Here is a 15,900-nt window from a genome sequence, read left to right on the forward strand (position 1 = left end):
AATGGTTTCTCATCATTTTTGACATTAATAACAGATACAAGTTATTCAATCTTTGAGGAGGAAATTTAGTTACATTAAATTTGTTGAACAATACATACAAACTTTCAGAATCAGAAATCAGAATTTTTCATGCTATACTCTAAGCCTTGACCATATCTTAAAGTACAATTTTTAATTAACATTGCTAACGATAAACATTTTCACAATTTAAATTTTTACGATTTACACCTTGAATAAAAATAAAAAAGCGACGTATACCTGTAATAGTAATGCTTGTTACACGAATAAAAGCTGATTGACTCTCTTATTTATTTTCTTTAAGCTTATTTTATCTTTACTCATGCATTCACACATACTAATAATGGCACACTTTATTTCTACAATATCACTCACGTTTATTATGATGAATGACTTTACTGAAATAAAATTTGCAAAAAAAAAAACATATAGCAAAGAACAAATATCAAATATCTTTTTTTTCCAAAGTAATTGACCTCTGTATTTTAATGATAACAGTCATAAATGTCTAATGATCATTTAAGACAATGTATTTAATGAATTATCAATTTTCACTTTCCTTAGTATACACTAAACATTGAAACAATATGGACAACGTTTAATCAAAATGCATTTTGATCACCATCATAAATAAAATTAAAAAAAAATAAATAAATAAAAAAAATATGAATAAAATGATTGATTGGTTCAACCGCTTGTCTTATTCTACCTTGAACTTCTTTATAGTTGGCAGGGGGTTCACAATGGATGTACTTGCTGCCTATAGGAAATATTCTGTTTCCGGACAATCCCCTTCCTAAGCCATAATATTTATATATACTACTTGTATAGTAATATGTCGAATCAGATTCACGTATAAACGGATAAATAAATAAGTAAATGAACTAACAATTCATGTTGTCATTCATTAATTCATTCAGAATGAAATATAATACTCACCAGAATCTAACGACCTGCTCTCTCTATTACCAGGCATTCTTCTTGGTTCTTGTGATTCTGCTTTCGACTCGAATTCTCTCTTCATGACAGCAACATTTGGTACACTTCGTTTGTTAGACAACCTAGACAGCTCGCTTTTGTACAGATTAGTTCGATCGCTGGTTGGCTCTTCATCATCGCTAAGAAGTCGACCAGACTCGAATTGTTTCGCTCGTCTAGAAACAATTTGTAGTCCCTGCGGGGGTACCAGGAATTTATCATTATTTTTTTTATCTGGGCCTGGCGAAGATGGCACAGAAAGTGATTCATTCCGAGGATCTTGAGGTTGTTGCTGATTCGTTGCTAAGTTCGACGTATTTTCATGAATTCTCGATAAGGTGCTAACGAAAACAGATTTATTGGTGTTTTTATATCTATCTTGATCGTTAGTTTTAGTTGATAGATAAACGAAATGATTCTCTTTGCCCAATTGGCTCTCATAAAGACTGGAATAAAATCTATCTCTGATGCTACGTTGACTGTCAATAAGATTCGATCGATCATCATTCTGATCGCTTCGCGTATTAGTATAATCCGATTCAGAATCAAGATCCGTCTTCACTCTTTGGACGTTTTGATTCGACGGTTTCGTTAATGACAATTTACCATTACTTTTATTTTCCACTCTTCTCGTAGGCGATTGTTGCCTTTGTTGTTGCTCATTAGGCGGCCAAATTTGCCTTTGAAGTTTTTGCGGTCTCGCGTAAAATTCTCTTTGAATAACAGCCGAGTTGCTACCACCTTGTTGCAATCTTGACGCATCCTCGGCGATATTCCATCCGATCGGATGACTCGGTCTGCGTAAAAATTCTTCCTTTTGTTCGAAACTCTTACGTAATCTGTTCATGATTACAGAGTCATCGGAGCACTCGTTTCCAGTAACGGTCGAATTAGAATCAAACGAGGACAAACTACCCTTACTGACTGGTGAGGAGTCTCTTCGAGAATCCATGCTCAACCTTAAACTTGGATCGTTTAATCTAAGAGCGTCTATACTTCCATAACTCGGAACTTCTGATTCATTTGTTTGCCCAGTCCCTCCACTACCTTCACTCGCTCGTCTCGTTATCACTCGTCTGCCAGGACGGTAAATAGGAACTTGTGGTTCCGCGCGGGACATAGGATAACGTAACATCGTTAGCTGTTGTTGTTCTTTCTCAAATTGGCCTGATTCACCTGATCTAACGCGTTCGTAAATAGGATCTTTAATTCGATCGTAAATTTGTTCGTTACTCGGTCTAAAATAAAACATTAACTGTAAACTATGTTAGTTTAATAAATAAGAATAGAGAATTACAAAGTACAAACCTAGAGTAAATCGATTCGGGACGCGTTCTATCATACAAATCGAATCTCTGATCTGGTGAGGGGCGGCTGTACGATTGGAGAGGCGATTCCATGGCTTCTCTAGCTTGTTGTTGTTGCTGTAGTTTTCTTGATTGCATTCTATCCTCGATAGGTTCGCAAGGAACACTCGTTTCTTGCAGGAATCTTCTTTGTTGCGCCGTGATAACTGGTATAGACGGTGACATCTTGTTGCCTTGTTGTTCTTTGTAAACAGCCTCTTCGCTTTCTCTACAAGTCGTATTCTGATTATCTGAATCTGGAAGCGAGCAAATCCATGATTGCCTCGTTGTTTTCGGCGACGATCCTGGGATCATGCTGATAGATCTTCTTTGCTTCTGAGAAATCCTCTCTGGAGAACGTAATCGTGGACGTTGATTCGTCTCAGGATTATGTGCCGTTTCACCAAAGTACTATTAAAAATTTATTATAGATTATTTTTTATCATAGATTATAAATTATTTCTCGTCATGGAATTGAAGAAAATTCGCACCCGTTGCAAAATATCGTCTTCTTTTGAAACAACGAGTAGTCGCAACCAAGGACCCGCTTGTTGAATACGTTGGACTACACTAGCGTATTGTTCACCTCGTGTTGGTATTCCATCAACGGAAACCACCCGATCACCCGTACGAAGACCTGCTTCTGCTGCTGGCGAATTGACTCGCACCTGCTTTACGAAGATCGTGTCCATAGGCTCATCGATCCTTGTCCGCTCGTGTCCTGGCAACATCTGTAGAATACCATTTGGAAACTTTATAAATTCTATATTTATGAACAAGTGTATTAGCTTTTTAAATTTTTTTTTTCCAGTTATACTTACGCAACAGGACTCGGGCGGATAAACGATAAAATGTCGGAGAGTAAATCCGAAGCCATTTTCGCTACGTTTAAGAAGGAGAGTTCGAGGACCACGAAGTGACGAACTCTCCTTTCGAGTAGCTGCAGATGTTGGTGCTGGTGGCGGTGGTGAAGTATGTCGCACCTAAAATCATTTATCAATTTTACGAATATATAGAAAATTTGATACATTATTATATGATATTTTTTTCTTCATTTTTCTATTTTGTTTTTCTTATACGTTTCAATTGACTTGTTGACTTTGTTGATACGTCAATCAACAGCTTCAAAGACGAAATTAAATACACCAGATGTGTTTTTTATCATTGATATCCACGTAACTGCATATTATCACTTGTATTATATGCAGAACGCATAATGTCTGTGTGAAGTACGAGGTCATTAGGTAATCGCAGTAGTAAGTGCATGTTACTCGCACAGGAATGACCTTAATTGTCTGCTTCATTGGCTAGGTTAACTCTCGTTATGTGATTTATCAATATATTATGAATCGTCGTTTTAAAGATGAGAGGAGATCCGCATTCCCTCCACTTAAAAAAATTATTTTCGGTACAACGGTAAGAGAACAAGAGTAGCATATATGAATTAAATTTTCGTTCAACAAAAATTTTAATGAGTATGATTAACTCAAATAGATAATTCTTGTTTTTAGTAAGAAGATTTCGAGCGTGCCAAAAATATGTGAGTTTACGTTGAAAGATGTTTACTGGTATTCAAAGCATGTATATTTTAGTAATTGTAATGAAGTCAAGAATTTATGGCATTTTTTCAAAATCGCTAGACTTTTATAATCATGAACGGTACATGAAAATATGTAAATGATTTTATAAAAGGTAAAAATTAAATATGAACCTTTTATCAAATCACTTTATTCCGGTCTCTTGAACTTAAACTTAAACTTAAACTTAACCGTTTACTATTTTTTAATATCAACTTTGTTGGCTAAATTTTCTTGAAAGATAACATGGGATTATTCAAATACACATCACAAAGTTCCGTGTAAACGTTAATTGTAGGATTTTTAAGCGAAAGATTGAACAAGAGATAAGACTAGGAAAACTTGCCAAGAATCTCGAGTCACATAAAATATATAGGTAAAAGAGAGGAAGATGCTTTGCTGACGGAGTTTGAATAAAAGGTGGCAACTTTCCAGGAAACAAAATAGTACTACTGATTCGAAATAGTTAAGCCAATGAATTTCCATGGAACCACTAACGAAACGAAATTTTTCATTTTTAGAAAGTGAAAAACCTAGTCTGATCAACAAGAGAAGAAGAAATTCATTAATCAATTTGCACTAAATTTTGCAACGTCAATAATGATACCACCACAAAAATTTTTTTCCTTTCAAACAAATATACTAGATAGAAAAAATACTTGAAAATGTTCTTATCTAAAATAAAAATTAGCAAAGAAGACCGTATAAACCATAGATATTTTTATCACAATAATTAAATGTATGTCTTTACTTTCCTAGTTTTTCCTAAGTACTTGTCTTAACGATGAACTATTACATCATCGCGTAAATGCCAGTTCCTTTAAACGCCCACCTTCATTTTGACAAAACAGCAGACAGAAGATCATAAATCATTTTTTAAGTCGTTCAAAAATCTGCATTCATGAAACTAGCATAACGTATTTTCATCCAATTATCTTACAAAAGATCATTTATAAAACTTCGATCAACTTTCTATATATCGAAATGAAAACGGTATAAATAACTATCATTAAATTGTAATAAACTTTTTCTTTATAAAGACATTTATTTATGAATCAACTCAATACATCGACATACCAAGTCTATGTCAATAATTTCAATAATATTTTTTATCATATGTCATACTGATAGCCCAATTGCTTGCTTAGAAAATTGATCGAACTGCACTAGATCTGACTACTCACGTCGAACCACAAACGTCTGCCGTGGTTCGCCAACGTGTACAGTGGTTTTCCGTGTTATCTAATACGTATCACGTAGACACAGCTAATGCACTGAAGTACCAACACACATATCATTTCGTTAAGAGAACGATGGCTTTCGCCCGATTTCGTTAGACTGCATACCAAAAATAATCTCGACGAACGTACCTACGTACATATGTCCATCCGTTCGTCCGTCCGTACGTACGTACGGACGTACGGACGTAAGTAGACATCGGGGAGTCACAATGGCGGTGTGAGCAGCATACGTTAATTCATTTAGAACAAAACATGCGTGGCATAAATAAGAACGGTATTATAAATTAAAACCAAAGAAACATAAGTCCATGAACTGGGAGGCTTTCCCCAGCGACATTTAATTACCTTCACAAACAAAATCAGTGCATTCGTAAATCGTAGAACATTGAGCATGTAACACGTCAACATGACGTTCTTTTTCATCATCGCAAATCAGGAATGAAGGAAGAAGCGACTGAGAGAGCCATCAAAAGACACGTCGTGATCAACAACGTGTCCCGTTTGCACAATTCGTGATCCCCCGTTGGATATAAGCGTTAGCATACGGTCACCGTGACACCATTAGCATTGTACCGGTGGTGCTGGCCCGTCTGTTTCATTGTGACGCTCTACGTTTCAGCCGAGCGAAGCCGTCACGCGTCGTATACCACATGCGGGAAACAAAATAGCACCGGTTTTACTGGAATACGCAAACACACTTTCGGGTACATAATGCGAAAGTTTTGACTTCCTGATTAGGAAAAAAAGCGAATGAAAGAAGACGAAGGATGGTTAAGTAGGTAACAACTTCCCTAAAAGCATGACGATACTTGGTCGGGAACTGTTTCTAAGAATTCAGATAAAAGTAACAATTTGCTAACAGTGCTACTATTATATTTCTAACATTGAAGTAATCATTTCAGATTTTCTCAAGAAGTAAATTTTTTCAAAGTATGCCATCTATTAAAATAGTATACCTCTATTTAAAATAGAGATAAATCATAATCAAGTATTTTTTTCTTATTATTTTTCACTATGCAGAACCTGCTTTTATGAATATCTTTGTCCTTTGTTTTCTTAGATTGAGTGAGCTTTATGGTAACTATCATCGCTTGTATGGACATTGTAAAGGAAACGTTTTATGCTTTGTTCGTGGACAATGTTAGCGATGCTTTAGATTGATTTAATATGTACAAGTAAATAAAATTATCGAACATTTGATATAAGCAAATAAATAAAATTATCGAAGAGTTGTAGTTACCAAAAAATATTATAAATATGTGTGAAACACGAACTTTGAACTGCTTTCTCTTTTCGTACAAGGCATCAGGTTATATTTAAGAACGTTTGCTATTAAAAAGATATTTTTGCGTCTCCTTAACGACGCTCTGTATACAATCCACGCTGTTCTTGGATACTTTCAAAGCAAATCGAATGTGTTTATATGGAAAACAGATCCTATGAGCGGGAGTGTCAATAAACACATTTGTGTCTGACAAACGGCAAGGAGATCGAATTGGGGATATAGTTAACGTGCCGAGGAAAGTGGGTCGTGTCGAGAGAGAGAAAGAGAGAGAGAGAGAGAGAGAGAGAGAGAGAGAAAGAGAGAGAGAGAGAAAGAGAGAGAGAGAATCGATCGACCATTACAGCCGTGAACAATTCACTACAAAATCGACGATGGATTTTAAAAGCCGATTTATTGTATAAAACGCCGCCATTGAAAAGCGCTAAGGTAAACGAAAATTATGAGCTCCATTTAAAGTGCACCGTTATAGCCCTCGCAACACATTTTTAAATTTCCTCTACTGCTCTCTCTCTCTCTCTCTCTCTCTCTCTCTCTTACTTACCAGAATAAAAGTAGAAATGGCGTCTCTCAGTCTACAAAGATAAATATTTATCAGTATATTTCTGAAGATTATACTTTTGATGTACAAGAATATTTGAAGATAAAAAAAAGTAAGAGATTACAATCGAAGGAATACAATGTTTAGGATTAATATATATTAAATATATATATTTATTATTATAAATATATATTATAAATATATACATATATATATAAATATTAAGTTTCTCGCAAGGAGATTCAGAAAAACGAAGTAAAGGACACCCTCCAGAACGAATGAATTGGCTCTTGGTTTCCGCCTTCCTGGCTGCAGACCTCGTCTATTAAAGACTAATCGGCCGTTAACCGATTGCGAACCGGTTCGCGTCGACGCTCTACAGAAATTCCAATCTTTCGCTTAAAATATTAACATCTACTTGGTACGTCCTCGCACGATCCGATACGGTCCTGATACTCTTCTGAAGATCTCAAAAAATTTGACACCAAGATCTCTATCATTAAAGTTCTACATTGTAAAACGCAGTATCATGATGTTGGCAATCAGTATTCATCGTTCAATTGTAAATATCATAATACATGAATTAGCTGAGAAGTTATCAACACCATTTTGTACGTAATTTCTTCGCGAGATATTGGATTACAACAAAAAGAGAGAACCTGTGAGATCGTGATTATATAAAAAGTTCGATTAAATTTCGAGAAATTGCAGAAACAAGATCTTGATAGATATTATCTCATTATCAGGAACAAATTACTATCGTTTCACATATTGACGTTATCGATGATATTGATGAAATTCACAAAAAAGTTCATGATTCTTTTTTCTACAAAGATTCAAGAACATCTGAACGATTTTATTGACCTATTTTTTACAAGTTTCAAGTGTAGTCGAGTTACGTTACAAATCGCTATGTAATTCTTTTTTGCCTCTCTCTCTCTCTCTCTCTCTCTCTCTCTCTCTCTCTCTCTCTCTCTCTCTCTCTCTCTCTCTCTCTCTCTCTTTCTCTCTCTCCTTCCATCTATCTATCTATCTTTCTCCACTCACCCTACGTTGTTTTATGAGGCTCGAGAGGAAACGAGAGGAAGAGAAAAGTTACGTAATTTCGCATTACAGACACGCTCTTGCGTAAGTCGCTACGACGCTGATCGACGATTGCGATGGAGGATGACCGGCAACCGGTATACACGCACAGTCTCTCCGTTTGACATCGAAAAATTATTTTAAAATTTTATAATTACCTTGAGAATTTGCCAATTTTCATATCTACTGGCAGACGGTCCTTCAGGAAGAAATAAATAAATTTGAGGATAAAACAGCTAGTACGAAAACAAAAATATATTCATTCTTTTTTCTTTTTAATATATAAATATATTAAAATCGAACGATCGACAAATTAATTGACAATTAATTTTCGATTGTTCTTTACTCTTCGTTTACCTTTGACACTTAATTAACATAGTGATAAAGCGCTTCGAATAAACAGATTAGATCAACATGATGAGATCTCTCATTCATAAAAGTTTTTCACTTCTTTAAAATACGCGATCATCGGATAATTTTAAACCGTATCATTGTTCGACTCACCTAAGAAATTAATCGAGCGTGAAACGCACCGCCGCAAGAACCAACGATGCCACAGTACTCTTCCCGAATGAATGCGCCTCGTAAGAACCTCGAATGTACATAGATTTTACCTCGAAGAAATAATGATCAAACACCATCACATATTGTCACTATTATGATCGTTACTTTTTTTTTATTATTTCTTTTTATTACTTCTTGTTTTCTATTCCGAGACAGAAAAGAATATTTGCAATATCATTACCGAGATGCAATTAAAGTTTGATTGTTTTAAGACACTTCTGAGGTGAAACAAACTTCATAACGAGGATTCTGTTTCTTGGTCACTTTTTCGTCGTGCTCGAGAAAGAGAAAGCGAGGGAAAAAGCCGAAAAAAGAGTTAAGGACACGCGATGAACTCTCAAACAACAGTATGGTTCGCGCGATACTGACGATACTGAATCAAAACGGTGTTGTACGTTCCTACGTGGTTGCTGATAGTGGTGGGGTCAAGAAGATGGAAGCGAAGAGGTGGGAGACTGCGTGTACCTAGTGTAGTACCTCTAGCTACCGCCTCCGACTACCTCCACCTTTCCGCCTCCTCAACCCCTAGTCCGACCCCACCATAACTTACCGGAAGATACTGCACTGTACCATGACAATCTTTATCGAATTATGAGTGCTGCGTATTCGCAAAAACATTTTTAGCTCTTGAACGCGACTTTTTTAATGAATATTGGCTTACCTCTGAAAAGTTTCATTTTCAATGAATAGAAAAATTTGACTATGTAATGCAACGACGTATTACAAAATTTTTTTTGTTTTTCATTTCATTTCATTTATTACATATAATTATTTCATTATCAATGAGTGTCGAAATTAGAACAATCCAAACGTATCACTAAATATTTCTTACTTTCCTAATTATAATAATTAAACAGTTGCAACTGTTTTACTTATTTAAATATTCTATAATATATAAATAGCTTCATCTTTCTATCATAAGCTGATTGAAAAGCGTTGCCTACGCGAAAACGGCGATGCGCAGGCGTATCGAATACTCTGTATCGATATAGCATAAACATCGCTTATAAACACTGCTCTCTATTATAACTCGGGTTCGTGCTTGCTATGGCATTATCAGCAGTATTAAGTGCATCGTAAACCATAGCTGGGCTATTGATGTGTACACGGATGTGTGCATGTATCTTTACATATATACGAACGATTCTCCATTTAATTTTCAAGTGAAATTATTTTTAAATAATGAAAAACGTTTCTTTAAATAGAAGAATATTATAAAATAAAATGCGTGATCAGTGGTAGATACATGGATATTTATATTCGTACGATCTTTAATTGATAAAAGTAATCAGCCTTGAGAACGTAATAATAGTATGAGAGTGAAGCCCTTAATCCTTAGGTGAGATTTACCATACACGTGCCTCCACTCTAAAACCGCTATACGTACGTGTGACAGCTTTGCTTGAAAGTACCAACTCCTGCCTATTCATGAGAGACAATGTAGAGAGACGTTTTATCGACAGCTTTGCAACCTATCGTGCATAAAAGGCAAAGGACGAGCACGTACAAAGCGTATATATAGAATAATAAATATAGTTGAGATATGTTGGAGTAAGTGTAGGCGTGCATGCGTGTGTGTCTGTGCGTGTACGTTTGTCATTCGTAGGACTTTCAGTGAATCTATTCTTTTTCAAAATAATATATATATTTAATCGATGAGATTCTCTTTCTCTTTTTACAGCACTTTCTCCCTTATCTCAAAGTTCATTCTATTTCTGATCCAATAAAAGGGGTCAAGGCTAATAGATGGGAAAAACGTCTTTGCTTCTATTTAAACTGTTTCGCCATAGAAGGAAAAATTAATGAAGAAACAAAATTTCATATGGACTTGGAATAATTTTTGAAATTTGATCAATTCTCCTCTGAAACTTAACGAGACTTAACGAGATAGTAAAATAATACGATGAGTACTATAGAGTAATAGTTTGAACAATTACGAGACTTTTATGACGTCACAAATAGTCGAATTGAACGTCTATCGGTAATTTCGATCGATAGTTAGTACGATTAGTATCATTGTTAGATACAAAGGCAGGACGTTCTGTTCTCGTGTAACTATTACACAGAAGAGAAGACGAGTAGGCGTAAAACCAGAAAAAAAAGAGAGAGATTCGTTTACGTCGCGTTTAATGAAAAAGTATCTGATTGCTAGCTATCATAACGCTAAAGCGAACTATATTTAAATTATTAAATATATTTAAATTATTAAATATATTTCGTCGACGAACTATTCCCTGATGAAACCGAGCTTTCGACTATGGCACGCTTTTATATTTTATATAGTAGAAGTTATACTCCGAGTTCCGTTACTCATTACTGAATACTCGCTATCCAGTTGAAAGTAAAAATAAGTAAGAAATTTCGAGCCATTCTTTTTTCTAGTACAGAAAGTGGAATAGAGATGGAGACGACTCAAGTATGTCGGGGTTGTCTGTGAAAGAGAAACAGACAGACAGAAAAAGAGAGAGAAAAAGAGAGAGAAAGAGAGAGAGGGGTCGTTCACCCGTCAAGTGGAGACGTCAACGTTGTCGCCCTTTTTCCCTATTTATTTGTCAAACTTCTTACTCCCTCAGTGAAAAAATCTTGCCTTTTGATTAATTAACGTCTTCAAATAATCGATTATATTTTAATTCATTGAAACAAATATAATATAAAGATCCAAGCAAGGATAATAAATCATATTTAGGGTTAATTTAAGTGGTAAGCTTTACATTAAAGTGTAGAGCAGTTATAGATCCTCGAACAACGCGGAAGATCAAAATACAAAGTCTTTAGAGATCTCGCTTTTCTCTCAGTATAATATATACATATAAAGGTACATATACAATATGCATACATATAGACACATAGATATATATTAGAGAAAGTGCGGCGATGAACATAATTTTATTTCTTCAGAGGGTGAATCAGTACTAAGCACGAAGTATGAAATGGTGATACAGTATGAGTCACCGGCTCGTCGTAAAAGGGAGGGTCGCTTGTATAACGAACAAAGGGAGCGAAGGAGTAGGTGGATATGCCAAGTAGAGGAAAAGGGTGGTCAGAAGGTGGGCTCATTCAGGGATGAGAGAGACGAACGACTAACGAGGAAGAGACTCGTTTCTTCAAACGACACAATATTATTTCATTCGTTAATTGATCTATTGGAAATATTAACATATAATTTTTCTCGATATTAATATCTAACATAAGATCATTTACTGATTAATATTCAACCAATGAACATTATATACTTATTAATTATAAATTATATATAAGTGTGTGGAAAAACATACGAATCACTTTGCTAAAGAAATAGTTCAAAAGTTTTTTCCTCTTTTTTCTTCTCTTTTGGTGACGTGAAACCTTCCAACGATAAACTTTATCTATAATGCATGCATTAAAACTCGTTGCTAGAATTTCCGATAAGTTGTGTCGGTAAAATTCGTGGCTTACATTCGATGGCTTTCTATCGCCGCTACACTAATATTAAAGAACTAATAACACAATGTTTAATGAAAAACAATTAACAAATAATGAGAAAGTGATTAATTATTTGAACTCACCGCATGAACCTGACCGATAAGCCTTTGTGCGTTCTTTCGATCCTCGGCCATCGTTTCTTCTCCTAAAAATGATAAATAAAATTTTGAAAACATTCACGAAAATAAAGAAAAGAAACGAACGGTGTAAAAATTGATATCCTGATAAATTTTTTTAAGTTTTTCTATCTTTCCATACATACATGTATATATATGTATTGATTCTTTCGTCGTCCACTTAAGCAAGTACAGATCATATAACGTAGCGTACTAATTCATACACACGTATCTATCCGCCTATACAGAATGCACTTTCTCCTTGCGGTTTGACTACGTGTATATTAGTCAACGAAATCGAGCACTACTTGCAAATCCAAAAAAGCAACTTCTTAGTTTCTCGATCGCCATAAACCAGTGATATCGAACACGCTAATTTCGAAAAGTTCCTCTTATTGTCGGTGTGTTCATGCATGTATATTATACTCGTGCTCCTAGTTGGCTGTTTATTACTTCGTATATGTACATATTGAAATGGTGTTGTACGGCGAACGACCGAAACCGCAAAATTTTTTTTACTGCGAAACGTGGCACACGTCGATAGATTATGTATCGCGTTTGTTCTGGAACACAACGGTAAATACAACGAAGAGAACGTAGAAATTCGATGTAAAGGAAAAAAGAAAGAAACTTTTAAAAAATAAAGAAAGAAGAAAAAATAAGAGAAACCAGGTATGTACTCAAGAAGCTTCTCCTCGAGACACGATATGGATGCTGAAAAGACCGGGAGCCGGCTTGCTTACTCAGAAAGCACGAAGAGAAGGAAGAAGAAAAAAAAATAAAAAAAGGAAGAAGAAGAAAAAGAAGCCGAAGGCTTCACGTGCACGCGACTCATACACGCGCAAAGAGTGACCGACCATGAAGACCTCGAGTGTCAGCAATGCAAACACTGATCGCGACATTTCTCGACCTCAAAATTCTTTGCAATGATCGAGATATCGAAGGAGATCCCTTTTATTGTCAAACGAGGACTCGTCTAACGTGTCACGAGATACCTACCAACTCCAAATGAAACAATCTACGCGGTAAGGCAATACAGTATTCTCCTTACATAAAAAAAATTAATTAATTAATTTTAATAATCAACAAATGGTAAGACAATACTTAAAATCTTCCTTATTTGAAAAAAAAAAAAAAAACAAAAAAAGAAAAAAGATGAAATAAATATAAATGAACAAGATCTAATTTTAATAATTGATAAATCGCATAAGACAATAGACAAAGTTTTCTTATTTAAGGAAAAAAAAGAGAAAGACGAAAAAAAAATTTCAATAATTAATAATCTTCTTAATAATAAACCTTTCTAAACCTTGAAGTTAATAACATATTTCTCCTTTGATATCGTGTAAAAAAAAAAAAAAAAAGAAAAAAAAAACAATAAAAGAACAAACGTAAAAGTGTTAAGGCGCCATTAGGAAAGATACACCTATCGAAAAAGGAAACGCTTAATCGGCAAACCACTCTGCTTTTCCGTACTTGTTTCGCCCTCGAACACTCTACTCCGACGTTCTTGTCAGTAATCGTATCAAGATATTTCGCAAATTATATAGTATACATTCGGTATAAGGAATGACTCGGTTTTGATACGCCATGTTTGCCAAATGATTACATCACGATCAAAATATTGATAATAAATGCAACAAAGGAATGGCAAGTAAGTGTTAAAAGTATATTTCCCAATCCTTAAAACAAACTGTAATTATATTTTTGTAAATCTATATACATGAAAACTTTGTAACAATGTAACGACGACGATTTTAAATAATCCTTTCGTTCGATATTTTGAATAAAACATTTTTTAAAGGAAAACTTGACAAAAAAATTTTATAGACAACTTACAAATACAATTCGATGATACTTCTTATAATCCAAACTAAAGATTTATGCAACTTCTAAAACTTTTACAAATACTTTTTATAACACTCGTTATCACAAAGTTTTGAATTAACTTATTCGATTCTTATTTCAAATTGAGAACATTCGTGGATAATTTTTCGAAACGACGCGATATAAAAATGAACATTTGGAGGCCGCGTAAATATTTGTACGCGAGTTATGTGTGAAGATCCCTACCTACCTCCCTCCCACTCTCTTCCTATACCCCTCTTGTACCCTCTATCTTCCTCTTACGGACTAATCTTATCGGTCTCGCGCGCATATCTCCTTCGAACGACATACACCGAACGAATTGCTCGTCGAAAAGAGCTAGCCGATGACGTTTACGATATCTATCGTTCTTAAACGTGCCACAAGAACCTGTTTCTTTCTCTTTCCCACTCTTTCGTCCCTTCCTCACCTCCTTCTTCCACCTTTTTTCTTCTTTCTCACTTTATGCCTTTGATACGACGATCGGAACTTCGAAACAACAAGATCGGAGCAACGATAAGTTTGCTACCTTAACACTTTCGCATAATATGTCTATCAGCTTAGCGAAATCTTTAACAGGACATGTAAATTGATTTCAAATAAATTATTCAAGATTGGAAGCGTACAAAAAAAATGATAATAATATAAAAAGAATAAAAAAAAAAAGAAAAGAACTATCGAATGAGAAAAAAACAAAATAGATGAAAGCTACGAATATAAGAAAGGATCAACGCTCCGAAGAATCGATGCTCCGTATTAGTATATCGAATTCGTTTCGAAATGCGTTTTGCCTTACGTCTTGAATTTGTGGACTATTTAGTATTATGTGTTAATCTCGTATTACCGAGTATTTTATTTAGAATCGTAAAACGTATGGTTAATATTATACTCCCCAACGAGAGCACAATCATTGAAAAACTTTATTTATCCGTACGTACAACTAACAAAATATTATACGTTCAAACGAAGAAATAAACTTTTATGTTGGATGTGTAACAACAACATACATACATACCTCGCACAAATTTATCTCGTTGATATAAAACCTACAGCGCCTCCCGTATTCCTCGATCTGTCTTTTCGCTTTTTTCATTGGCGTCCAGTGGGACGATCGGAGTTTGGTATTCGTTGCCTCTTCCAGTGTTGAACACAAGAAAAAGTTGTCTCGTATCGAGACACCTTCGTTCGCTCTCGACGCATCCCTGCTATTTCTTTATCGTGTAATAATAATTTCAAGAGATCCCTTTCCTTGCCTCGTTTCTGAGATGATAACGAAAATAATAATCTTCAAAAAAAACAAAAAGAACCCGATTCACTCCGAAAACATTCACAGCCGCGCATGAATCTCGGACGATGCGATTTCTCTTTCTGTCTTCTAAAGGTATCCCCACTATCTTTACGTCTCTCTCTCTTTCTTTCTTTCTCTCTCTCTCTCTCTCTCTCTCTCTCTCTTTCTCTCTCTCTCTCTCTCTCTATCTATCTATCTATCTATCTATCTAATCTATCTATCCATTTCTCTCTCTCACTCTCTCGTTTTTTTTCTTAATTATGTGGACGGAGAAATACACGCGGCGTTATGACGCGGACGTTGCCCCGGCGTGTGATTCGTTAACGATACTACGTAATTTCACGGACGGTTAAAATACCAAGGATGGAATTGTCTGAACGCGTTTTATCGAGCTACTGCAACTATTGTTGCAAAGACGATGTCCAATAAAAGTACCACAGAACATGGCGGACACACTCGCTCCCTCGCTTCTTTGCTCCAGAAAACGTTTAACACCATCCAGTTTCATTCGGCTCCGAATAGGGACTGGTAAGGATCA

At 35.3% G+C, this 15,900-nt stretch overlaps 1 protein-coding gene across 13 annotated transcripts in view; it reads right to left on the minus strand.

Annotated features, from left to right (window-relative positions):
- LOC124947420 (rho GTPase-activating protein 21) overlaps window positions 1-15,900 on the minus strand; it is a 29,724-nt gene extending 13,824 nt beyond the window's left edge. For 6 of the 13 annotated variants that reach the window (XM_047489504.1, XM_047489496.1, XM_047489502.1 and 3 more), the window contains exons 1-6: window positions 15,090-15,900; window positions 3,164-3,325; window positions 2,834-3,073; window positions 2,305-2,753; window positions 958-2,234; window positions 728-814 (exon numbers count right to left, since the gene is read on the minus strand). In XM_047489504.1, the coding sequence (XP_047345460.1) occupies window positions 728-814; window positions 958-2,234; window positions 2,305-2,753; window positions 2,834-3,073; window positions 3,164-3,325; window positions 15,090-15,167 (2,293 nt within the window). In that variant the 5' untranslated portion in view covers window positions 15,168-15,900. Of the gene's footprint in view, window positions 1-727; window positions 815-957; window positions 2,235-2,304; window positions 2,754-2,833; window positions 3,074-3,163; window positions 3,326-5,103; window positions 6,700-8,570; window positions 9,130-12,175; window positions 12,238-12,354; window positions 12,772-14,047; window positions 14,255-15,089 lie in introns of those variants that run through there. The other 7 variants (XM_047489498.1, XM_047489497.1, XM_047489500.1 and 4 more) reach the window with 7 other exon arrangements.

Source organism: Vespa velutina, chromosome 3, assembly GCF_912470025.1.
Source record: "Vespa velutina chromosome 3, iVesVel2.1, whole genome shotgun sequence".
Taxonomy (NCBI): Eukaryota; Metazoa; Arthropoda; class Insecta; order Hymenoptera; family Vespidae; genus Vespa; species Vespa velutina.